Below are 27,847 nucleotides of genomic sequence, written 5' to 3'. Positions count from 1 at the left end.
AGCAATGTAAATTGATTGTTTGGGATGAATGCACGATGGCACATAAAAAATCTTTGGAGGCTTTAGACAGAACCTTAAAAGATCTATGTAGCAATAATAACCGATTTGGTGGTGCAATGATTTTATTAGCAGGAGATTTTCGTCAAACATTGCCAGTGATTCCACGATCAACGCCAGCTGATGAGCTCAATGCATGTCTAAAGTCCTCCAATTTGTGGAAACATGTCAAAGTACTTCATTTAAGCAAGAATATGCGTGTCGAGTTGCAAAATGACCAATCTGGAAACATATTCTCTAAACAACTCATTGACATTGGTAATGGCAAATTTCCTATAGACATGTTGACGGCTTGCTTTTGCTATGACTATAAACAAGTCCCAGGGGCAATCATTAAGTGTTTGTGGTATTAATCTAGAAAACCCATGTTTCTCACATGGTCAATTGTATGTTGCCTGTTCCCGTGTTGGAAAACCATCAGATTTGTTTATCTATGCGCCAGGTAATCAAACAAAAAACATCGTATACCACAAAGCAATATAATGATAATAATAATAATAATTATGATTCACATGATTAACAATAAAGTGATTACTTACTTTTCAATCCTTATATATGTTTTATTTAATTATTTTTTATTCACCACGCCCTATCACCAGGGTGATGGTTCTGTTCAGGAGAATTTTTTAAAATACGTAGGCACAAAAACTGCCACATTACAAATCTTTTTGACAGGACGAAGTCTGTCGGGTCAGCTAGTTATATATATATATATATATATATATATATATATATATATATATATATATTATATATATATTATATATATATATATATATATTATATATATATATATATATATATAATATATATATATATATATATATATATATATATATATATATATATAATATATATATATATATATATATATATATATATATATATATATATATATATTATAGTCTTTTGATATGTCACTGTTCACACTAATTCAAAAATTCTCATGTTAAGGAATACCAGGAATATCAATATCAATTCAGGAATATCACTATAAATCAATACAATATATTCCTGTCGCACCCGATCAAACTCTAACCGACTTCAAAGAAGGAGGAGTATATGTTCTTTTAATGCATGTTCACCAATTTCTCCGTCAATTATGGACCGATTTTCAAAATTCTCTTTCATTTCGAAAGAATGTACTTTTTGAATGTACTGTACAGAATATGACGGAAAATCGGAAGTCGTTCATTGCAAAAGTCATCGTTTAATTTTTAAGCCTTAATCATATCATATGAGAAACCGTAGAAATATTGTAGGGAACTGCTTCTACGGTGTAACAGTTAGAGCGTTCAGCTGGTAGTTGCTAAAATAATATTGTAAATAGATAAATAGGTTTAGGTAGGTATTAAACTAAATTGTGTGTATATAGTCCAATATAAAATACGTGTAGTACATAGGTTAAATAAGGTTTTTGTTTATTTTTATTTAGTTACTACAATGATTATAAGGTACATATTTTATTTTAAAACGTTTCCTTTTCGTGTTAAAAATTCGTGTTAAAAAGTCTGATTATTTTTTACCTCTTAGTGAATTCCTTATTTATATTTTGCATTCGGTTCATTTTTTTTGTTAAAAATATTTTATTTTAGGATTACCTTACACTGATTGATTTTACGAAAATTAATGAAATATAAATATATAATATATAATATAAAATATAATATAAATAAATTTTCGGAAATACTTGAACTAGAACTAGATTACTTGGAAAAAATTACTGCAGTATCGAACGAAATTACTACAAATTTATATCATATTAAGGGCAACAATTGTTACTATGGAAAACCTCGGTCCACTTTAAGGTCTGTCAAAACTAAAAAAATAGAACGGCTGAAGGGTTGTAATTTGGCACATTTGTACATTTGGTACATACTGCTATTGCACCACAATTAAAAGAGATCTTAGAAAGAAGATTAGATAAGTTTTTCAAATTACCATCTGAAATAAATGGAACTATATAGGCATTATTCTATCAATCTCCCTACTAACAATTACAAATGTTCATGAAAGGAAATTCTTATTTTATTGATTTATACGCTTGGCTGGATTAGTTCTATTTTATTTAGATGTTCTAATATCTAACTGTATTTTGTAATTTATATTTAGTTTTTAAATGGAAATAGTTTAAATACAATATTTTATATTTTAAATATTCGAGATATAATTCGAGATATCATTTTGTAATTTGTAGTTTCATTAAAGCAAAGTATGTAATGTTATTTTACCCAGCTCTGAGTGTAATACTCGACATAATTTATGTAAATATGCTTCTCTATATGTAGTGGTTTTGTTCAACAAACCGGCAGAATAGTTTTCCATTCGATATACCTCAATAGATGACAATAGAATAAGGATGCAGATCGAAGATCTACAATATCCACATCCGCAATAGATCAAAATTAACACCACGTTGGAGATTCGGAGTGTCACTTCATAATATTTTCGTGAGCATATAATATTTTTCATCCTTGTATGACAAAGAATGAAATACGGTTGAATTAATACATATCCGTGTTAAAATAGCTATTGCTTGATATGATATAATAGTGAAAATCATCTGAAGAGTCACAAATCATTGTATTTACTCATCATCAATAAACTCCTTGTTTAAAGTTCTTCGAATTAAACAGCCTATGCACGTCATCAATATCTTCGAGCGTTTTGCCAAATTCAGATTATAAAAGCGTAAAATCCCTTTTAAATTTGGAGCATTTTGCTTTCTCGTTTTAGTAATTAGTATTACTCTAATTAAAAAGAGACATAATGAAGTGTGATGCATCCAAACATGTAACCGAATCGCTCTACAAAATGCGATTTGTGTTCGACTGGTCGACATATATATAATAAACCAACTCTAGCCTACAAAATATTGTGGCTATTTAATTAACTACAGTTTAAGTCCTTCAATAAATATGTATTAGATGTACTATAATGTTAAAATAAACAATATTTTATAGCATTATTTTTGTTTCATTGATTTATTTACGCTAGTATTTTTTGTCAGATTCAAAATAAACGAAAACTTTCATTTGGTTTTTATAAATTTTGATGACGCCCATTGCATGTTTTACTGGAACGATTATAGCTCCCTATTTACTAGTCTTTCAATAACAATTAAATAAAATAAAATCTATTTACTACGTACTAAGTTAAAAAAAACTGTTTAGTATCAAATATTATGGATATACTAATAATTAATACTTTTATTTCGTAACAGTTACATTATCCGTTGTCTATGTAGCCAAGAATTTCTCAATATTAGAATCAAATGCAAACTATAAATACATTTTTAAAATTCACCCGACAACCTAACCTAAAAACATCTGACAACAAATGCACGAAGAGGCCCAAAAGAGGGGGGAAGAACCTACCGCAACGTTTGTGTACACCCTAGCACGTTTCCACCCACACACACGCGCACCTACACTCACTGAACCGTCAATATCCGATGCAATTAGGACAACGAATACAGCGAAATGATCGCGAAAAACCACGCGTCTCGCTCGTTTTTTCTTTGCGTACGTAATTCCTCGCGGAAAATTCTCACAGCCACCGCGATCGGCCAGCCCTAGCGAAACGAATATTTGAATGGCCGGACAGATGAGTAAGCGCGTGCGGCGGCCACGAGATAAGGGGGAACAGGCGACGCGGACGACGCAGACGACGACGTCGGGCGTCGGGTCGAGAACCCGACGGCGAAACGAGTCAGTAGGGGGGCACGTCTCTGATTGAATCGGCGGCCGGGGACGCCACTGTGCGCCAGAAGAGAATAGGGAGTGGGCGGCGTTGCCGTTCGGCGTCCATACCGTGAAATTAAATCGCAAAACTAATCGGGAATAATTGAATGAAAAGTTTAAAGTAATTACTCGCCTTTTTTCTATTCACCATTGGCTTTTTGTAATTTTAAGTGACAAGTAGCAGCCTCTCGATTTTAATTTTATGAATTAACAATAAATAAACTTTTAGTTTTGGAATAACGGAGAAACCTCACTTAAAATGTTAATTGAAAAGTACCCGGCCTGGCACATAGATGACGCTACTAGAATTAAATCCATATGTTTTTTAGTTAGTCCTAATAGCAGACACTCTAAAGATATCAACTGAACGTGTACATAATTCACGAATATTTGGGTATGTGGAAGCTCTGTGCAAAGTGGATGCCGCGCTAGCTCACTTTTGACCAAAAACAACGAGGACTTGATGATTCGAAGCAGTGTTTGAAGATGATCAAGCGTAATAAACCGGAGTTCTTGCGTCGATATATGACAATGGATGAAGCATGGCTCCATCATTTCACTCCGAAGTCCAATCGACAGTCATCTGAGTGGACTGCACACGATGAACCCGCTCTAGAGCATGGGCAAACTCAACAGTCAGCTGGCATGATTATGGCGTCTGTATTTTGCGATGCGCATGGAAAAATTTTCATTGATTACCTTGAAAAAGGAAGGACCGTCAAGAGCGACTATTATATGGCGTTATTGGACCGTTTGAAGGACGAAATGTCCGAAAAACGGCCGCATTTGAAGAAAAGGAAAGTGCTGCTTCGCTGAGACAATGCACCGTGTCAAAAATTCATGAATTGGGCTTCGATTTGCTTCCTCATCCACCGTATTCCCCAGATGTGCCCGCCAGCGACTCTTTCCTGTTCTCAGATCTCAAAAGAATACGCGCTGGGAAGAAATTTTCGCCGAATGAAGAGGTGATCGCCTATTTTGAAGCAACGGACAAATCGTACTGCAAAAATGGTATCGAAAAGTTGGAGGGTCACTATAGTCAGTGTATCACCCTTGTAGGGAATTACGTTGAATAAAAAAACTAATTTTACCAAAAAAATTTTGTTTTACTATGATAGGCCGGAGATTTTTCAATTGACCTGTTATAGTTATCCAAAATAACACTAAACTCACATCAACACGGGGTATAATGTGTTGCCTATTGCACCTTGAAAATTAGTTATAATATTAGACAATATTTTCTTTCTCTTTTTATTCTAGCTAAAAAGAGATACAATGTTCTCTTGTACCCCTGAACTTGTAAGAGAACCAGCCTATAAAATTCATTTATAGTCTATTCAAAATAACAATCAGCCTACGTCATGAAGATGTCGAATGTATTGCTTATTGCAATTTGTAAATTCGTTTTAAAATCGGACAATATTTTTTCCAGTTAAAAAGAGATACTACGCTGTTTGATACGTTCGAACACTTAACCGAATTGTCTACAAAACCTTCAAAATGTTGGTGTTGATAATTATAGGTTAAAAATTTTATATCGCTGCTTATTATTAGTCTGACTGAAAATGCTAAAGCGATATATGCGTTAGATTATTTATAATGTTAAACTCTATTATGTTTGGTAACGTTATATTTGTTGAATCATATTATTTGCATTATTTTTGTCTTATCTGTGAAAGCCAAAATGAACTAAAAGTCAGAGTTGATGTGGCTACAGTGCGATGTTTGACGTCGTAAACTTAGATGGCGTGAGTTGACTGTTTCGTTGAACGCGCTATAGTAACCAAATGTTTTAAGTTTTAGACCGACAAAGGTTGTTTTGACACTTGGCTCATTTTGACACATTTCAAATCGCTACTTAATATTTATGATTATCCTGATTGAAGATGCTGAAGCTAATAAATAGTAAGTCACAGACAAATTAGGGCCCTAATCAAAAACATCAACTAAATATTAATTTGATGTTTTATTTAAAATAATTTTAGGGTCTACAAACGAAGCTGGTGACGAATCAAGATCACCTTGATTTTAGTTTTATTCGAGAATAAAAATTTATTCCCATAAATATGAAATGTATAAAAACAGTGATCAGTTTATTCAATATAAACACAACTTAATACAATTATTTCAGTAATAACTGTTGGTCTGGAAAGTATCCATAGAATATTTAGAGATACGCAGCTCTTTTAGGGATGTAACACATCCCTTTGTACACTCTTTGAAGACATAGGATTTAAATAGTGCAAAAATAATGAAATAGGTTTAACAGAACTTCCAGATATTGATTTTAAAATAATTCAGTACTTATAAGCATATAATAAAATTAAAGAAGATTTTTTACTTCAATATATTCAATGCATCAAGGGCCACGCTTGGCAAAGCACTAATAAAAATTATATAACACAGTTGTGTTCTTTAGCGACCTCAAAACACTCACATAATTTAAACAAACACTATCCTTTTTTATACTATAAACTTTTTTAAACGACGTTTAGCCACAGTGAGATTCGATCCTAGTACGTTATTGTCGACGAGCTAAACTCTTAACTCGCACGGCTACCGGCTAGATTCTTACATGAATTGCCGAAGCAACTTGGAGAGTATTTTAGAACAGAAAGTGTTAAAATTATTCTCAACAAAAAAAAATTATTCTCCTTCAAATAATTACTTCTTCTCCAATATCTCAAATACCCCAAATTATAGCGTATAATTCTTTGATGACCAGTCAAGTATTGATGATTAAAAAGTATTGATGTATCTACCATGTAGTCCAGACATACCACCTCTGACTACTACCTGTTTCGATCTGTAGAACTCAAATTTTCTATGGAATCAAGCTACTTCCAAGTCTGTTTCAAACCACTTATTGATATTAATGGAGGATATATAATTAAATTAGCTTTTCCAATACAAGAACTACAATAAGTTGAAGTTTACTAAATAACATCACAGACTTTTTCAATTATCCAATAATTTTGTATTCAGTGAGAGTTAAAACAGCAGTTGCTTAATCATTGACCTTATCCATCATCGTTATCGTATATCATAGCGCGTTATCTAGCTCTCAACCGATTATTCTTTCAAAATTATTTAAATAGAAATAAAAGGAATTTAAATACTATTGGTTAAGTTTTAAAAAGAAACCTGTTTAGTATGAAATAAAACTGATATAGTGGGAATTGATAATTTTATTTCATAACAGTTATATAGTACGTATATGTAGCCGAGAATTTTTCATTATTAGAATCAAATACAAACTATAAATACTTTTTTAAAATTCACTTGACAACCTAACCTAAAAACACCAATTTGTAATGTACTTAATCTATAAATTTGTGTGAATCTCTAGTGTACTTCTAGATTTGCACAATATTTGGTTTTGTTGCAATTTTTTATCTTTTAATTCCTAGTTCCTTTTTGCCTTTGATGTTATTTAAAGAAGTAGAACTCTCAGATTTGGATATAATAAAGGTATATAATACGGTACTTATTTCATTCTGTAACAATACATAGTGTGGGTATTAGAAAGATAGTACTATTATTTAAAATTAATACACACTTATAATAACTATTTTGTTTTGGTTTCAATATTTAGTGATCTAGATTTGGATATACTTTGATTCTAACAAGATAGCTAATGACTTGAGAAATTTTCTCACATAATGAAAGAAATAGCTTATATTAATCAAAATATTGTCTATTAGTTGTTACAACGTTTTCATATTTTTCGGGCAACGTGACGATACTGTATCGAAAAAAGGTCGGCTTTTGTCATTGAAATCCAAATTACCATTTTCAAATCGTTGAAACCAAAACCAGTAATTGGAATATGATGGGACAGTATCACCCTAATTGTTTTAAGGTTAAAAACTTTTAATTGGCTTAAATAGCAGATTCCGTAGAAAACAACCAAAATGACAAATATCGGAAATTCAATTTTGAACGTTCCATAATTAGCGTTTATAAACACTGAATAAATCAATAATACTAAATAAAATAAAAAGTTATTTAGAAAAATGTTAAAACTATCGAGTTTAACAGATAGGGTACGCTGCCACTTTCAACAATAATCAGCTGATGCAAGTGTCTTATATTTTGAACTAAACTATTTTTTACAAGTACTTGAATGTAGTAACAAAAGTACTCTTCGAGGTATTCTTGAAGTTAGTCATTAACAATCGTTAATATTCTACAAAATTCAATTAATAGAATGGATTGCCAAAACATCCTTGGCAGCTATCTAACTGAAAAATTTTACATTAAATAAGAGTTATTTTAAAAATAAGTTAATGGTTTAAGATTCTGATATTTATAGTTAACTTTTAGTACTAACATAGTTTAATTATATTTATGGTTTAAATTACTCGTTTATTATTAGGCCGATGAATTAGTTTTGAATGATTTTTTTATAATTTTAAGCACTATTGTGAAAAATGCGTAGAATATATTTTGCTCAAAGTATTGCCCATCGATAGCTGCTACTTTTTCCCTTTTTTCATGTAAATTACGGATTACGTTTAAAGGAACGATGTATCTTTTGAGGATATCTTTAAACTCACCCATTTCTTGACATCTTTATAAGAAGCTCACACAAGTTACTACTAAAGAAACAAGGTCTGAAGAATATGGCGGGTGTGTTAGCACTTTCCATTTTAATGTTTCCCAGTATGTTTTCACCGTATTTCCAGCATGTGGTCGAGCATTGTCATGCTGAAAAATAGTATTGTTGTTTCTTTGCCCGTATTCCGCCGGTTACAACAAAACTCAAATTCGACTCGAAAATCGACTCAAACGCATTAGTTGCAATCGATAGCAATCCTCATTGGTATTTTCATAGAGTAATGCGTTTAGATCTTCAAAATTGTTTGGCTCTTCAGAATGCTCTATGTTGTCAAAATCATCACTTTTAAAACATTAAAACCAGTACTCATATGTTGATATCAATGGAGCATGGGCGCCATAAGCATTCGATCATGTCCAACCGCCTTTCTCTTCAAATTGGATTAAAACACAATAACTTCCTGCAAATACGATTTACTAGTGCATTCATACAATATTTTTAACGCACTGAAAAATTTTTAAAGTTGATTATAAATATAATATGATACGATTTAATACACAGTAACACCATGTGTTGTAAATACGTTACAATTAGCTGATATATCTGATATTAATTTTTATAAATGTATAATAGTATATTTAACACTTAATTACAAACTATAAATAGTAAAATAATATACACAATTGCATATTTAGTAAGTTCAATATTGGCTTCAAATAAGTATTTTCAAACAAATATTTTACATACAGCTACTTAAGTAAAATTAACTTTAAGAATATATAATTATACTTAACGATAATTTGCTAAACTTTAACCTTAATCGAACAATAAACGGAGATAATCATAAAAATTAAAATACTGAAAAATTATACATTTGGCAACGATGCATTTCTACAATTTCAAGCTTACATTGAGAAAGTAGTGAATAAATTGATATAAATTGAGTGGGGAGGTGACCACGTTAATATAACACCCCTTTTCACTAACACATGAAAGAATATGTGTGGTGAACAACTTATTATAACATTGATATATTAGGATAAGGATATAATCAAAAATATTTCCTACGGAATATATTTCTAATAAAAAGATAGTTTATTTAAAATGTGTTTAATAATATAATAAATAATAAAATTAATAATGAGTGGCCCAGAATGTTTAATAAATATATTTTAATAGTAAGTAGTACATATACAAATATTAATAACTAGAAACATAAAATGTACAGAAAATTTAGGTAAATTTGGCAACATCGATTGAACAGAAATCTGAACTTGAAGCTGAGAAGGTAACGATTAGATTCGTATAAAAGCTTCGGCGGGGTATCCCCATCAATATGACACCCTTCTCCATTCACTGAATGGATGAATATACGTGGTAAACAATAATCATCTTCTGATAAATGAACGGGCGAGGAACATATCTATCAGAATAAGAATAAGCGAACAGACACTTCAGGGTTGTTTTGTGGTAAACATTATTCTTTACTATTTGTTGTATTGATCTCATTCATATATCAAGGGAAAAACGATGTAATTAAATTTATATAAACTATTGATTATGTTTGTTTTATTTAAAAGAGTAATGATCATTGACTATACTTTTACTAAAGTCGTTCAAACTTGTATATCAACCACCGTGTCTTAAGCTTTGTTTAGCTTTCTTAATATCCTCAAATACAAATTAAAAAAAGATTGAAAATACATAGCTGGCTTTTAGTTTTTGATATAATACTTTGTCAGTTTTATTTTTTCATTATTATAGTATCCAATACATAACTTTAACAGAAAAATTAAGGATTTTCATTGAGTTTCAAATACAATGGTTTAAGAATTAATGATCTAACCAACATAAAAAACGATTTGGTAATAGTAGTTTAGATTAGTGTACTTTTCAATGGGTTTATTGAAAATAAATAAAATTGAAATCAATAAGTTTATTAATATCATAATTAAATTATAAGTATTCCATTTCATATAACCATTAACAACTAAAGTTTAAACTTAATCTTTATAAGACTGTTTTGTTTTGTCAAATACGACACAGGCTGGAGAAAAACGAATTTTGGTTATTTTTTTATGATTTAGAAAGATTATCTTTAGAAATTATTCTATCGTATGAAAGTAAAACTATAGCATCATTTGTTATTTTGTGTGTAATTTGTTTTTTTTGTACATACGTCATTAAGATGTTTAATGTATTACCTGTCGCAATTTGTAAATTAGTTTTAGAATCAGACTATATTTTCCTTTTCATTTTATTCAAGTTAAAAAGAGACACAATGTTGTCTAAACTAGTTCGAATGCGTAAACAAATTAACCTGTCAAGGTCGTCCGTTTGTCAAGCGTATGCAAAATTCTTGAAAGCAATAGTGATAAGAGGCTATAACTCTAACCTATTGTGGCTGTATAATTAACTGAAGTTTTTAGGTGCATTATACACATAGTTAAAATAAATAAATAAAATAATTTATATTTGATAACAATATCTTTGCCTAATTATTTTATTTAGATTTTAATTTTGTTGTATGTCAAAACCAAACAGAACTAAAACTCAGAGTTGATGCGGCAATATTGCGACATTTTGATGTCATAAATTTTGATGACGTATGTACAAAATAACTATGAATAGCTTATAAGTAATCTGACGTATTCTTGTAAATTGTAATTCTTCATCTATAAAGTTCTTGTTACAGTCAGCAAGTATTATAAATAAATAAATAAAGTACATCTAATATATACATTATATTGTTCATGTTAGAAGTAACTGATCAGAGACGCAATCGTTTTTTGACTCTGACTATCTATTGGCTTGGGTATTTTCCATCAATGAATTTCAAGAGTACTAATAAGCAGCGAGTTCGAGCTTATAAAAATAAGCAAAGTGCCAAATCGTTGGTTTATAAACTGTAATTATAATCGCTAGTTTTTTGAAGAATTTTGGAGATGTTTGACAACGAGGCGAATTTTGTAGGCTGATTTAGTTACACGTTAGAAGGTATCAGACCACATTTCGTCACTATTTAACTAGAATAAAATTAGAAGTAATATACTGTTTTTCATATATTTTAAAGTCTCCTTTTTACCAACGAATGTTTATCTCGACAGGACCTAAAGTTTAACGTGGGCTCCGAACCACGGTCTTCGGCATTAAGCTTACTGACTGGCGAGTGACCAAATTAGAAATCATTCGAGAAGACATCCGCTCTTACCCAGTCCGGATACTGGCATTACTGGGATCATTTTCCTTGTCGGATTTTATACTCTTGCCTAGGACAATCACAAATATTAAACAATCACAAACATAAATTTATGACCATGCCCAAGCGGGATTTGAACCTGCGACTATCGCAACAGTAGGTGGACCATCTTGTCGCCTTTACCACTGTGTACCTCCTGAAACGTCCCAGTGGAAATAAAAATATTTGTTTTTTACAGTGGGTGATAGGACGACCCCCGCCATTGGTGTATCTCTTATTAAAATTTAAATTGATATGGTAATTTTCTTCTAGAAATTTTCCGGATATAATTATGATTTCACTCTCCAAAAAAGTGTATTTAAACCTGTCATGTGGTATTTAAAGTAAAAATTATTAAAAACCATCTGGTATTATTCTCAAATATAAATATTTTTATTATAATTGTCAAATATAGGTTGGACTGAAAACATAACTTATGACGTTTTCATATTCACTGAGGAGATGGACGGAGAACCACACTGCTGAATAGCAATAACGTCCACGTGTTAGTACTTGATAAATTGGCAACCGTAGGCATCGATATAATCGGGCGACATATTTCCAAATTTAAGGTTATATATTTTACCGTTGGCGCAAACCCCGGAACCGTTTGACTCCATGCCAGCAATCCGATCGGCGTTAACCCGCCATAATCGAACTGACGTCCCTAAATGAATCATCGAGCCCATACGAGCACAATTAGGTTCCTGCAGTAAAAGGGGCGTAAAAAAACTCCGGATCGAAATAAACCGGCTGGTCGGACGTTCCTCTGTTAGAGGATCATGCGGATAAATTATCTTTTTATTTCGGTCGTTCGTCATAAGTTACCGTTGGCGCAAATCGCGCGATCGATTTTTCCTTTCGCACATGTTCGAGAAAATCACGATAAAATGGAGAAGTCGCAATTGAATTCGTTACGCCTATTTGTGCAAAATGTTTAGGAAATTCGTCGGGTAAACTGGTTCCTGCGCCCGAAGTTTCCCATGCGGATTTTATTTCGCTTCTTAATTGAAGCTAACGCGATTCCGTCATCATGAACACGCTGTTTAATCGCGTTAGCATCTCAGTCGACATTGTTTATCGTTCGACTCTGCGATACGGCGATTGTTTGGCGCGTGATTTAAAAGGGGCTGTGACGCGGATAATGAAGACCTAGCGGAAGTTTGTCGAGTAGTCACTCAGTCAGCTCCGTTAATTAAGCAGTCAATTATTTTTAGCAGGTCGGAAAATGCAGTTCTCGTCCACGTTTCCTTGTTTAAATATGAGAATATTTGCAGTTTTCGGGGTATAACGTGTGAATTCTTGAGTATTTTTGGATTTATTTAATATTTTGATTAATAATTGTATATTCTAACTGTAACATTTCAATATTATATTACCGTACATTTCTATGTAAATAAAATAGTTTATGACAAAATGGTGAAGGAATTTTTAAAATATTCATTTAAAATGCTTCACGGTAACTATAAACACAAAATATACAAACAGAGATATTTGAATAATTTATGACTGTAAATGACCTCAACCAAAAGCAGGAAGATAATGCCTTTAATTGAGCAATAAGAAAGGTTATGACAACATGACAACGCCCGAACGCATATATTTGATTATCTGTCAAAAATTGAGAGCTTGATATCAGCACACTCTGATGAGTTTATCAAAGAGAAACCAATGCCAACTTAAACCAAGTACAACCAAATAAAAATATTTTTGCTTGTTGCACCATGGACCCTGAAAAAAGCAATTACCCAAAATTTGTTTTAAATAAGTCAACTTTTACTACAAATCAATATAAAACTGTGATAAAAGCAGTATAGGTATTTAGTCAAAAAATAACTGTCAACGGAAAATTGTAATATCTGTAGATTAGAAGTATTTTGATTAAGCTAAGTAAAAAGTTATTAAAAAGCTCTTAATACAGCGATTGAACTTTATTGTGACTATGCTGGTGACTACATTTAACAGTGAACAGTATATATATATATATATATATATATATATATATATATATATATATATATATATATATATATACATTTTTGTCATTTTATTTTATTTGAAAAGAGATAGAATGCTGATAGAGGAGTTCGAACATGTAAAGGAATAAGCCTGCAAAAGTTTTCCGTTTGCCAAACGTCTGAAAATTTTTCAAAGTATTATAATTACGAGTTATAAACCGGCAAACGTTGTTTTAACCCTTTGTTTTAATAAATTTGAAATTGTCGCGGTTTTTATTGGAAATATTTTTTTGCGCCCTGAAAGTGCACTGTATATTAGAATAGATTAGGACGATCACTAAAATATCTCAAAAAATAAAAAACAATATAACCTTAAATTCGCCAAAAAAGAAATCGTGTTTATGCGAAACAAGTGACGAATCAACATCAGCTTGGTGTTTCAGAGATCAAATATACGAAGTGTATAAAACAGTAAGTAATTTTTTCAATCGAAACATAATTTAATACAATTTTTTCAGAGAAAATTGTAAGTCTGGAAAGTACCCATAAAAATCTAAAAGATATACAGCTATTTGAGAGATGTAGAATATCTGTCCATACATTGTTGGATAATATAGGATTTAAGTGGTGTAAAGATAACCCTCGAAGGAGTTTTAACGGAACTTCCAGAGATTGCTTTTAAAAGAATACAATTTTTAAAAACATAAAACAAAATCAAGGAAAAAATATATCAATTTAAATATTTAATTGAAACATGAATATTTCAGAATAGTACATTGGGTTGCTCATGGCAAGATGATAATAAATATATGTGTAAAGGCAACAAAAGTTGATAGAAAAAGGTAAATGTTGGAACAACTATCGATTATGTTTTGTTAGTCATAACATTTATTCATTGCAGACATATAGTTCTTCATGCTGGAAACAGGAATTCTTTTATATATGGTGCAGAATTAGTGTTTCTCTAAGCCCAAAGGTGACTACCATGAAGAAATGAACCATAACTTGTCTTTGCTTGTTTGAAAATCAGTTTTAAAGTACTTGGAGGAACCATGAGTTATTGTTATGTATAATGCACCATATCTACCATATATATGGTACACTGGTGGGGAAAATCCTAACAAGTGCACCAACAAAGGCTGCAATTAAGGAATGGCTTAAAGTACATAAAATAAGTTTCGAGGAAATCATGCAGTATTACAGCTAATAGAGTGGCATTTAATGTTGAGGTATTAAGTCGAATCGGCCAAGATACAGGAGCTTTTCTCCCTGAAAGACAGTGTGTTTAAGACGGCTATCTTACCAATTTGTTTGTATGGTTGAACACTGCTCTGAACGCAGTCTGGCTTCTGCCAGTCTGTGGACTTTTAAAAACGATCCTAAAGGCAAGTTCTACATGTTTCTCTCCGAGATTGTGTTAGAATTGTTTTATAAAAATAGGAGATTAATATTGTCCGAGGCCAGAATGGTTGTGGCCGATCGCCATCTCTGACGAAATTTGGTGAATAGCGTATTAGTATTTGAAAAGTAGCCCAGGCAATGGATTGGAAATGAAATTTTACTAGTGAATTATGTCGATATCTAATAAATCATCCCTAAATTCAATATACATCAATCAGAATTAAATCTCTCGTTTTTAGTACAGATAATTCATCTTTTATTAGTTTACTTATATTGTAACAGTAACTGACAACACGATTGCGGATTAAAGAAGCATTTTTAGGTAGGTCTGAGTAGGTTTTTTCAATAATAAAGCTATTATATCTTTTCAAATTATATTTATATATGATACTGTAGTATCCGCTACACAACTACTACTTCGTTTCTAAGAACAGTTCTTCACTATGTTTTCCAACTGAGATAAACAGACGGTACTTATTTCAAGCAATACGTTATTTGAATGGAATTAAAGTATCACATAACAACAGATATTTTGTAAGACTAAATCATAATTCAGCTTTCATCTCAATGATTTTATTAAGCCGGTATTGTCCTTTTCAGAACAGGCGAACCGCGTTTCTGATTTCATTATCCTTCTCAAACAACAGCTAAGCCAACCATTAACCCAATTAGACAATTAATAATTTTAGTTAATGTATTCAGCCGGGAAGATTCGCGCTTTCCTGGTTCGCCAAACAAATTGGAATTTGCATAATAATTAACACAATACCCTATCGGAAAGTACGCGTTGATTCTGAGGAAATAATTGCGTTGGAGGTTATTATTCTCTTCCTCTCGTGTGCCATACGTACGCTATGTAATTATTAAATGGTGTTGTACGATTAACTCGTTATTTCTTCGTTGATAATAAAATATCAATCTGGTTTTATTAAGATTTTCTTGTAAATAATTTCGATTTGTTATATTTTAAAGTCTCCTTTTTACCAACTAGGGGTTATCTAGACTCAACCTACAGCTTAACGTCGGACCGTGGTACAGGGTCCACGATGTTAAGGCAACCAACTGGCCGGTAAACTAACACCAACTAAGGGCACATCCCAGAAGATATCCTCTTTTACCGCGCCTGGATACTGGCGAGACTAGGATGCTTTATTCGTTGTCAGATTTTACACTCTTAATTATTATTGTTAATAGGCAAGATAAGTTGTCAATTGCATGAAATAATATATACATATATATATATATATATATATATATATATATATATATATATATATATATATGTATTAAGTTTCAGATTTATAATCAAGTAATCTTTAACGGTAAAGTAGTTTTAGTTTCGTATCGATATTTCGCACCGGAATGGATTAAATACGCTTTTTCATTATAATTCCTTGCTCAAGTGCTGCCTAATATGTTTAATGAGGGCATTGTGTTGTTGGGGCCTTTTGTCCTTCTTGTTATTTTCCAGAGAGAATATTGCGTTGCATTAGTTAACGTCAGGTTTTAAATATTCTTGTATTTCTTGATTTTGTTCACTATTGAGTAGCTTTTTTAGTTATTTTATTGTCTCGTTGAATTTTTTCTTGTTTTCTTCTGTTATGGCTTGTTGTCATTTCTAGTAGCACTTTTTGTTATAGTTTTTGCTGAAGTTTCTGCATCTATCTCAGTTTTGATTAGCAAGTTTAAAGATATTAAAATGTCCAGATTTTCTCTAAACAATATCTAGTTAGTTTTCGTGTTATGCGGTTTAGTGTCCTTGGTAATATTTAAATTAATTGTTAAGATTACTGGCGAGTGATCAGATCAGTTTCGGATTTTTGCATCTAACGGCCAATATGTTGGCTCAACAGTGGAAATATGCTGTAAATGATTTGCTTTCATTTCATTGGTTTAACTAATTCTCTACCTTTTGGTATTATCAATCTTGAGCGCGTCAGATTAGATGTATTTAATTATAATCTTCACCCACAATAAGCTTATTATCTTTCTTATTTTAAATACTCTTAATTAACATTGTCACTTGCCTGAAGTAATACCTGGAGACGCGACTGTAACAATATGGAAACTAATATCGATAAATCCACTTTGTTTCCAATCGTTTTCCATATAAATAGCCCATAGAAAATAGTAGACTCTTCAAAAGTGTATTAATATTAAGCTTTTCTAGTTCATCATACACTTCACAATTATCCTGTAGCAAGTAGTCATCCCTGGAATAATTGACTAATAGTTTCTATACTACTTTACTGCGGTTTTAAAATTACAAAGTTACAAAGTTACTCTTATGTATGTTACTTATAGCTTCACTGCACTAAATAAAATTATTTTACTCTCTTTAACTTGATGGATAAATAATATGTATATAGGCCTGAAGCAAAACAGAAATCGACTACAAATCACTGTATAAGTGATAAATAAGAAGTTAAATCTAACAAAAGTTATTAGGATAAATTGGTAAAAAAATTAGAAGAATCGATTTATTCTCTAGCAAAAAAATGCAAACAAAGTAACGTCGGTTCACAATTATATGTTTGACAGGCCAAAATCTCGAAATAATAGGCATACTATATCACTTTGATTTAGCATCCAATTACATTTTATCTCCGCGTTTTAGAAACAAACGTATTTTGGAGATACTTCAATCACTGAAAACGTCCACTGGGAATATTTTAAAAACAGTAAATGAAAACTATTAACAACTTTTAATTCGCTTTATATACATCAAGAACGACTCACGTACTTAAAAGGCCAATTTTTAACATTCTGCTTTAATACTTATTGCATCTACTGACTGTTACGCTTTCGTGCAGCCTTTGCATGTCAGTGGTTGTGCTCTTACAGGTCTCTCGCATAATCTTAATCAGATAATGGGATAATTTATTCACCTGTTACTAAATACCTCTTCTCAAATAGAATTCAGAGTGACATTTAAAATGTGCACATTAAGTCTCATTCGGGCTTTTATCACGATCAGACCGATCGCAATCGGCCCATTAAGTCAACTTAATTATAATCAGAGTACCGTTAGAGTAGAATTTAAAAAATAAAATTAATTGTCTTTAAGTAACGATTAATTTTATTAACTCAATAAAAATGTAGATAGAAAGCTAACTTGTGATTTATTAATACGCTATTGTTTAACGTAGAAAATGCATTTAATGTTTTTCCATTGTTTTCAAAATAATTTAGGTAGGATCAGTTGATCTACAGTTTTAATGTTCATTGATTGTGATGTTACGTGAAATCTGTTTATGGTCTATGATACTTTCTAAATGTTAGTATATTTTTAGATGTATTTAAAAAATTGATTCATTGAAAGCTGTGTGTACTACTTAAGTTAACTTCTAAATAGGATAAATTCTTTATACATAAATTCACACAGCATTTCTTTATTATTATTATTCCTCTATCATTTCACAGTTTACCCAAAAGGCATTTATTACTTTATGGGAATTATATTATCGCTTCACTAAATGATCTCTGCAATTTATAAACTAGTATTTAGTTTAATCTTTTTTATATATGCTTTTATTTATTTGGTTGACCAATCTGTGAACTTAGTATGTTGTTCCATGTATATTGCGAAAACCACATTGATGCTTAGGAATAATAGTTCTTTCTTCTATCATTATTTTGAGCCTCTTGATGCAAAGTTTCTGAAAAATTTTTGATAACACAGGACACAAATTTATAGGGTTATGGGAGCAGTCTTCTTCTGATTTTTGCCTGGTCATAATAGAGAAATAGCTTGGATATTGTAAAATTAGCATTGGGAACTATGGACTGAAAACGATTATCGACTGTCTAGTAATTGATTATCTTTTACTATCGATTGTTTCAGTTGCTGTTTTCGATTCGACTGATCTGCCTAATTTTTACTATCGACTGTTTCAGTCGCGTATTTTCAGTTGCTATTTTGGGACCTACTAGTTTCATTCGGCTAACTTTTCACTAACTAACATTATGGCCTTACCGTTCTAGCCGCGACCTTCAAAATTATGTACCGAATTTATATTTACATATAAATATATTGTACATTAATATAACTATATTTTGGAACTTTATTTTTCAAAATTATTTAATTTAATAAGGTAACAATAACAACATTTTGATTGATAAATAAAAAAATAATGTAGACTGCATTTATATTATCTTGGCAACTATTTGGTCTTTTTTTGATTGATTTTTTCTCAAAGAAAGTTAGAAAAGGAATATGCCCATATGCATCTGACTTATGGCACGGTTGAAAGAAAGATTAGTAAGCATATGTGGGAATGAAATAGAAAAAAATCAATTACTTTTTCTAAATTAATTATCACGAATGGAAAACAGTCGAAGTATGCCTATTGACTGAAATAGTAATTACTATTTTCAGTCCGTAATTTTTCTACTATTGACTATTTCGACTGTTTTCAGTCGATAGTTCCCAACGCTAGTAAAAATGTTAAAAAATAAAAAAATAAAAAAATAAAAAATATCTAAAAGTCTAAATAATATGCTCTGTATCGCAGAACTTTATATACATTACAGATTATTGGAACTTTTTTAATAGAATATGGACTTTTCAAAGTATTGATTACTGCTGGACATAATATTCAACCATATAATGGTAAATAACATCGGAATATACGTAAACCAGTTTTAAAAAGGTGAACAACTTATCGTAGGGTATTGTTAATTATAAAATAAGATAATAAAAACTAATACACGAATAATTCGTGGCTTCTGTAAGAGCAAAAAAATCATCACGACCGTATAATTACATTTTTTTGTGCTATGTACTAAAAATATACGTACGCGTAATAGAGACAAAATAATTGTGGTAATGACAACGAGGGTGGAAAAAAAAACATCTAAAACGTGACTGTCAGTGTAAATTATAACGCATTTTCTCGTATATATGATGAAAATTGAGGAACCGTGATTTTGAACTTAATATAAAACATTTTGTATAAAAAAAATAACAAATGGTTTTGTTTCCTGTAGTTTTCATCCTCATAACACAACCACAGCATTTTTTTTTAAATAACAACCATACTTACAGTATATTATAACATTAATATTATTTTAAATACTACTATTTACATTTTGTTAATTAATTTTTAAATATATTAAAAGTATATTTAATTTGATGGTACATGTTATTGATATTAGCCGTTTAACACGTCAATTGACAAGTCTCCGGCCTACCATAGTATAACATATTTTTTGGCAAAATTAGTTTTTTTTTTTATTCAACACAATTCCCTTTAAGGGTGATACACTGATTATAGCGACCGTCCGACTTTTTGTTACTATTTTTGTAGTACGATTTGTGCTTTGCTTCAAAATAGCATTAGTTTCGGATCACCTCTTCATTCGATGAAAATTTCATCACAGCGAGCATTGTTTTGAGATCTGAGAAGAGGAGATAGCCGCTGGGGGCTAGATCTGGAAAATACGGTGAATGAGGAAGCAATTTGAAGTCCAATTCATGGATTTTTGCCATTGTTTTCACTGACTTGTGGCACGGTGCATTGTCTTGGAGAAGCAGCACTTTTTTTTTCTTCAAATGCGGCCGTTTTTCGGCCATATCGTCCCACAAATGGTCCAATAACGCTATGTAATAGTCGTTGTTGATGGTCCTTCCTTTTTAAAAGTAGTCAATGAAAACTACTCCATGGGCATCCCGAAATACAGACTCCATAACCTTGCCAGCCGACTGTTGCGTTTTCCCACGCTTTGGAGCGGGTTCATCGTCTGCAGTCCACTGGGATGACTGTCGATTGGACTTCGGAGTGAACTCGTGGAGCCATATTTCATTAATTCAGGTGTGACATATCGACATAGCTTTCTCATACCCAAATATTCGTTAGTTATATAATGTAGACGTCCAGTTAATATCTTTAGAGGGTTCGCTATTTCATTCAATTTCAATTTGCGGTCATTCAAAATCATTTTGTGGATTTTCTTAATGTTTTCGCCGGTAACAACCTCTTTTGGGCGCCCACTGCGTTTACCGTCTTCGGTTCTCATTTTACCACGTCTACCAAGCATACCAATCCTTGATGGTTGATTTTCCTGGGAAATCGTCCCGAAACTCGGCATCAAGCCAAGTTTTTTCTTCAACTGTATTTTTTCAACTGTAACTTCAAAAAGCAATATTTTATCAACACGCGAAATTCCTTTTCATACACCTTTGCACAGTAGAAAAGTTGCTTCATTCAAATTGCTATAATTCACAAAGTAATGATCCGATCTTTTGAGGGTTAGGGCTAACTAAAAAGCATATGGATTTAATTCTAGTAGCACCATATATGTGCCAGGTTGGGAACTTTTCAATAGACCTGTTATAATATGGGATATTATATAGGATCTAAAAGTGTCTTATTCCGGATCATCAATTTGGTTTCGGAAAACAACATTCCGCGATTGATCACCATGACAGAATGTTCACAGTTCAATGTCATAGAAAATTCACTACAAGAAAATAAAAATTGTTCTGCATTATTTTTAAATGTTCTCAAGCTTTCGATAAACTTTAGTTTGAGGATTTAAACCGTAACTTTCCCATTGACCAATATCCAAGAAGTTCAGAGTCTTTCTAACTTGAAGCATACAAGACTGGCCACCTGACTGAGACCAGTTCTTTATCTGCTGCACACTCGAGACTTGCCTACAGTCAATGAATATTTTGCTGCTACATTTGCAGATGACACTGCAATTCTAGCCATTGGACGTCACCGAATCAAGTGAAAAGTTACAAACGGCTATTGAAAAATGCCGCATCCAAATGGATGTCCAATTGTAGATATTCAGCCCCATCAGTATACAATAAATCTTTGTTTTACCAACAAGTCTTGAAAGAAGTGTGGGCTTAGGGTGTTTAACTCTGGAATCGTACCAGCCAAAGCAATACAAATATCATAAAACGTTTCCAAAACAAGGTACTGCGAAGTATTTTTGATGTTCCATGGCATGTTCGTAATGACAAACTACATAAGGATCTGAATGTAGAAACTGTCAATAACGTTAATTCTAACGTAATGTTGTCGTTAGTGACATTATCATTAATATAAAATATAAATCAACAAACTTCAAAAACATAATATTATTTATGCTCTATTAAAATAATACAATGCCTGTGATTATTTTATGATTTACAATTATAACTATGTTATAATATATGTCTTACGTTTGCCTTATGAATAAATTATTCGAGTTCATGTGTCTTTCAGTCAAAATTAGAATCAGTTTGGAAAGAAAACATTTGGTCAGAAAAGAGACCGTTTACTCTATATATATAACTAATTAAAAATTGTAATAAACGGTTTAAGCAATCTCTAATTACTCTTGCAATAATCGCGGTACCTCATCATCACCTGTAAAGTACATGGAAAAATATTGAATGGCTGCAGTAACTGATACAACATTCATCCGTTCTTTCAACATAATTTTAAACCAATTACTCAAAAGTAGCTCTAATTAAAAGAACTCATAAAAACTGGCTCTTCAAGCGAGTATGTTTTCATTTTGAAATATAAAACAGAAACCAAAAATACCATTATTAATATCTCCACAGTAACCAATTGTTCTTGCAGGTTGATTCAAAATGAAAGTCGTAGTATTTCCAATGCATTTTATATAATAGGTCCTTCAAATATAAACCTACCGACTTGCTCTATAGTGTCATCAAACTTTAAAAGCTCATAAAACACGAACATAAATTTTCCAAACTTTGGTATTGTCCGAATAAAACGAAACGTGAGTTAATATTAGGGTCGTGAATAATTGATGAAGGTCAACTATGACAAATTAAAATATATGTCGATAAAATTTTGTCCCAATATTTCATCTTCATGAAAAAATACACGACCGAAAAATATGTGTACGTATTCGTTCGTGGACCGTCTTCGAGCCAGAACGTCTCCTGCTGTTTTCTGTCGATACAATTTATAACCAATCGGTTTCGTGCATAAGGATGAGGAAATAATCATAAGATCGAAATCAGTCGGCTTGTGTAAAAGAAGCATAAAGCATTAACAATTTGCTATTATTAGATATCTTGGCCAAAATACGTATATTATTTTCATAGACAATATTCAGCTTTTTAGTAAATTTTCTGTAAATCATCCTTGGGAGATCCGAGATATTCCTTCCATCTTATTCAGTATTATTCAATACAATCTCTTCGTCAATAGAAGTACCAAAAATTCGAGAGATTTTAACTATTTCATGTTTCATAAGAGAATTTCAAGTTAACATGTAACAAAGCAACTTCAGATTATTTGTAAAAGTTATATAAAGTATATTTGAATGTTATATAAAGGCAATTGTGTTTATTAATTATGTTTATTGCTTCAAAAATCATGTAAGTGTACCCGTTTGTTTAAAACTGATTGCGATTGAAGGTAAACCATGTGATGGGTGTCCAAGAGACGATCATAAACATTATAAAAATTATTTCAAAATAGTGGATATATTTTTGGAAGGACCAATAGAGATTTAGTAACTAACAAAGCAACACATTTAAATGCCTCATTATCAGCAACATTTAAAGTGTTTTAAAAATTATTATGTCAGCGAATCAGAAAGGTGGGAAAAAGTTTAAAGGGCTATAAATATATTACATCGATTTGTCTCAATTTAATGCCTTTTAAAAATGAAAAAAACACCTTATAACAAACGAATATAATGCATATATTTTGATGCATATGCGAAACTATTAAATAGTTGGGTGTAAACATTTTTAAAACGTAAGACTCAGTTCACAGAATTGTCATTTTATATTAAAATAATCGTTTCTCAGCATCGCCAGCATCATTGAGTCAAAGTACGCAGTGTTAATCATTCAACTTATTGGCCAGATTTAGATCCCTTTGACTTCTGGCACTCCTCTCATCTAAAAAGTTTTTTTTGTGAAACGACAAGTTAATAATGTGTACCGTAGAACGTACACTACCGTTTACAACTATAAATATAATTGTTTCTTATTCGCTCCTGGAAATATCCGTTTCATCTTTGTCAACATAGTGAAGACACTAGTAAATCAAAAACAATCTGTTGGATATTGAGTCGTGTAGTTGTCTCAATATGTTATGATTACAAGGGATAATAAATATATGTTATTGTCTTAAAATCAAGAAGCAGCTGCTTATATAATGGTGTAATATATATGTTTTTTTTATCCGAAATTAGCAAATCATATTTGAAACTGTTGATGAATATCAATGGTCTTAGAAGGAAAACCAATATTAGAGAAATAACATACATTTCAGGCTAGAACTGGCCGATATTTTATAATCGATGCCTTTAACTGGTGACCTGATTAGTCACCGTTACTAGCGTTACTATAAGATAGCAGTTTTGTTAGATTACTGTTAAAGTATCGATATTGCGATTATCCTAGTTATTAATTTTAGAAGTCATATATGATTGATATAAAAGCGATGTTGCGTTTTAGTAAGTTGCTATCCAAACAATTTTTTTTAACCATGAACCAGCGGCGTAAAACGATATAAATCGTAGAATAGACAGTCACATTGACTTAGATCGCAATAAAATTAAGGTGGTTGTTCGATCACCGTCATTGGTATACTAAAGACAGCTTATATAATAAGGGCTTGCATGTATTCTGATCATTGATCATTTTTAAAAAGGTACGCATTGAAAACTACTGGTACGTTTTCGATCTTTTTGTTAAATTTCGGGTGATACTGATCAAAACGGTATTTGTTGAGCAGAAATTCAATCATCATTGATTTTCACACTTCTTCGGCATTTCGAAACCAGCCAAGCCATACTGCATCCTTGTGAGTATGCTTGGTGTGTTATAACTTGCTACTCAAGCTGCATTCACAACTTTTTCAACGTAACAACGAGCGTTGTTATTCAGGAGGATAATTTTCCGTTTTTAGTCGCTATTATTGGTATTTTCCACAATACGTCGTATAATTTGTTCAAGACGTCAATAGACATCTACATTAAAAATTTCATTCGGTCTTAGCAGGCCGTAACTCATTACACAGTTCGGATATCGCTATATTGTTCAGTATTCCGCCAAATTCTTACCAATATTCAATTTCGGTGTCAATGTGGATGGCACTCCTTAACTAACCGATGACTTTTTGCGTTTATTAATGTCGTTTTTTACGTGGCGAGCTATAAATTGTGAAGTTAAAACGATTCGAAATGGCACTTCCACGAAATTCGTGTTGTAGATTGGTGTACTGTATCGATTTCCACTTCGCAAATATCTGGATAGAGTTAACAGATCAAATCCTAAGCTGTCCGAAAGTTCGTTATTTAATAATTTGAACTTGATCTTCCAGCAATAACAAGTCAATTGAAAAGTCCCCGGCTACCATAGTAAAACATATTTTTTGGCAAAATTAGTTTTTTTCCAACTTTTCGATACCATTTTTTTAGTACGATTTGTCATTTGTTTTAAAATATGCTTCAGTTTCGGCGATCACCTCTTCATTCGATGAAAATTTCTTCCCAGCGAGCATTCTTGAGATCTGAGAACAGCAAATAGTCCATGGGAGCCAGATCTGGAGAATATGGTGGATGACGAAGCAATTCGAATCTCAATTCATGTATATTTGCCATCATTCTCACTGACTAGTGATACGGTGCATTGTCTCGGTGAAACGGCACTTTCTTTTTCTTCAAATGCGGCCGTTTTTCGGCGGTTTCGTCCTTCAAACGGGTTAATAACGCCATGTAATAGTCGCTGTTGATGGTCATTTTTTTTCAAAATAGGCAATGAAAATTATTCCATGCGCATCTCAAAATACAAATGCTATAAACTTGCCAGCCGACTGTTGCGTTTTCCCACGCTTTGGAGTGCGTTCATCATGTGTAGTTCACTCGGATGACTGTCGATTGGACTTCGGAGCGAAATCGTGGAGCCATGTTTCATCCATTGTCACACATCGATGAAAAAACTCGGGTTTATTACGCTTGATCATCTTCAAACACTGCTACGAATCATCAACTCGTCGATGTTTTTGGTCAAAAGTGAGCTTGCGCGACACTCACTTTGTACAGAGCTTTCTCATACCCAAATATTCGTGAATGATATGACGTACACGTTCAGTTGATATCTTTAAAGTGTCTGCTATTTCATTCAATTTCAATTTACGGTCATTCAAAATCATTTTGTGGATTTTTTAAATGTTTTCGTCGGTAACTACCTCTTTTAGGCGTCCACTACGTGCTCCGTCTTCGGTGCTCATTTCACCACGTCTAAACTTAGCATACCAATCCTTGATGGTTGATTTTCCTGGGGTACTGTCCGGAAACTCGGCATGCAGTCAAGTAGTTGCTTCAACTGAATTTTTCCCTTCAAAAAGCAATATTTTATCAACACCCGAAATCCCTTTTAATCCCTTTTTTCACAGTAACAAAAGTTGCTTCACTCAAAATGCTATAATTCACATATTAATGATCCGACAGCTGTCAAATTTTTACTCGCATCTTTTGAGGGTTGGGGCTAACTAAATAATATATGGATTTAATTGTAGTAGCGCCGGGCGTTAGGCGTTAAATTACACGTCTTCAAGCTTTCTATTTCGATTTTGATTTTCTATTCATTGATATCAAAATCAATTATAATAACAATTGCCCGCTTGCTGGCCCAGTGGTGAAGGCGACAGGACGATCCTCTTACTGTTGTGATTGTCCAAAAAACAAGGGCGTATAATCCGCCAAGGAATATGATACCAGTCAATCTTCTGGGATTATCTCTATTTTGGCCACTCGAATACCGTGGCTCGGAGTCCACGTTAAGCTGTAAGTCCAGTCCAGATAAACACCAGTTGGTAAAAAGGAGACTTTTTAAGAAAGAAATAATAATGTTAAATAATAATATTGGTAATTCCCATTTTCCCCAATAGATATCGTAGATCAATATACATGCAACCACCTAATACTTACAATATACTCAATAACGCCACATCAATCTGATATAAAAACATTTCTCTTTTAATGTACAAAAAAAAAACCGGACAGTAAGCCGCAACTTAGGTAACTTTTAAGCGAATCCCTCTGGATACTTACTGCCATCGCTTCCTCTGCCAGATTTTCCATCCGAGTTCCATTCCTCCTCTGAAACAACAGAAAAAACACCACATCAAAACAGTTATCCAATAAACGTCGATATTTCGATGCCGTTCGTGATTCTCGAATTTAAAAGCCGTCTCACAATTTCCGTAAGGACTCGAGAACGTTTTCAATATAAGCGTTCATAATTAAAGTTCGGGAAATGAAATATTTTCGTAATTCGGGGTTCGATGGGAAATTTATCGGTTAACGATTTATTTTGGAACGATTGGAGATTACGGACGTTTTTGGGTTCGCCACGGAATGAAAGCGGCGTTTTATGCAATTTAGAAACGTTAATGAGATTAGGCTAGCTTTATAAAATTAGAACGGAAAAATAAAACTACGACAATATTGTGTTTGTCGATATTTTTCATTATTTATTAGTAATTGCTTCGGTTATTAATTTTTGGATATTTAAATTAGTTTTGAACAACACTAAAACAACTTGGCTTTAATCATCAACCTAATATATGGTATATGGCAAATACGGTTGATGTGGGAGCAATTCGAAGTTCAATTCATGTAGTTTTGTTATTGTTTTGATTGACTTGTGAGACGGTGAGTTGTCTTGGTAAAACAAAAAAAAATTCTTTATACGGTCGGTCATATACGGTCGTTTCTTTGCAAATTCGGCCTTCAAACGTTCCATTAACGCTATATAATATTCACTTTTGACTTCCCTTGTCAAGATAGTTGATATTAATGTAATTAATATAAACTATCGATGCAAAAATTCCTGTTTGTTACGTTTGAACATGAATCATCAACACGTTTTTGTTTTTGGTCAACAGTGAGTAAA

General features: G+C 32.1%; 1 protein-coding gene across 7 annotated transcripts in view; it reads right to left on the bottom strand.

Moving 5' to 3' along the window:
• Positions 1–27,847, bottom strand: part of LOC143202294 (coiled-coil domain-containing protein AGAP005037) — a 526,529-nt gene that overhangs the window by 405,975 nt on the left and 92,707 nt on the right. For 5 of the 7 annotated variants that reach the window (XM_076413731.1, XM_076413730.1, XM_076413745.1 and 2 more), the window contains exon 2: positions 27,004–27,051. In XM_076413731.1, the coding sequence (XP_076269846.1) occupies positions 27,004–27,051 (48 nt within the window). Of the gene's footprint in view, positions 1–3,434; positions 3,794–27,003; positions 27,052–27,847 lie in introns of those variants that run through there. The other 2 variants (XM_076413747.1, XM_076413743.1) reach the window with 1 other exon arrangement.

Source organism: Rhynchophorus ferrugineus, unplaced genomic scaffold (genome assembly GCF_030347505.1).
Source record: "Rhynchophorus ferrugineus isolate W39M unplaced genomic scaffold, kcgeb_rfMv2 rfM9, whole genome shotgun sequence".
In the NCBI taxonomy this organism is placed as follows: Eukaryota; Metazoa; Arthropoda; class Insecta; order Coleoptera; family Curculionidae; genus Rhynchophorus; species Rhynchophorus ferrugineus.
The sequence above is the reverse complement of the archived record's forward strand: the minus strand, read 5'-3'. Positions and strand labels throughout refer to the sequence as shown.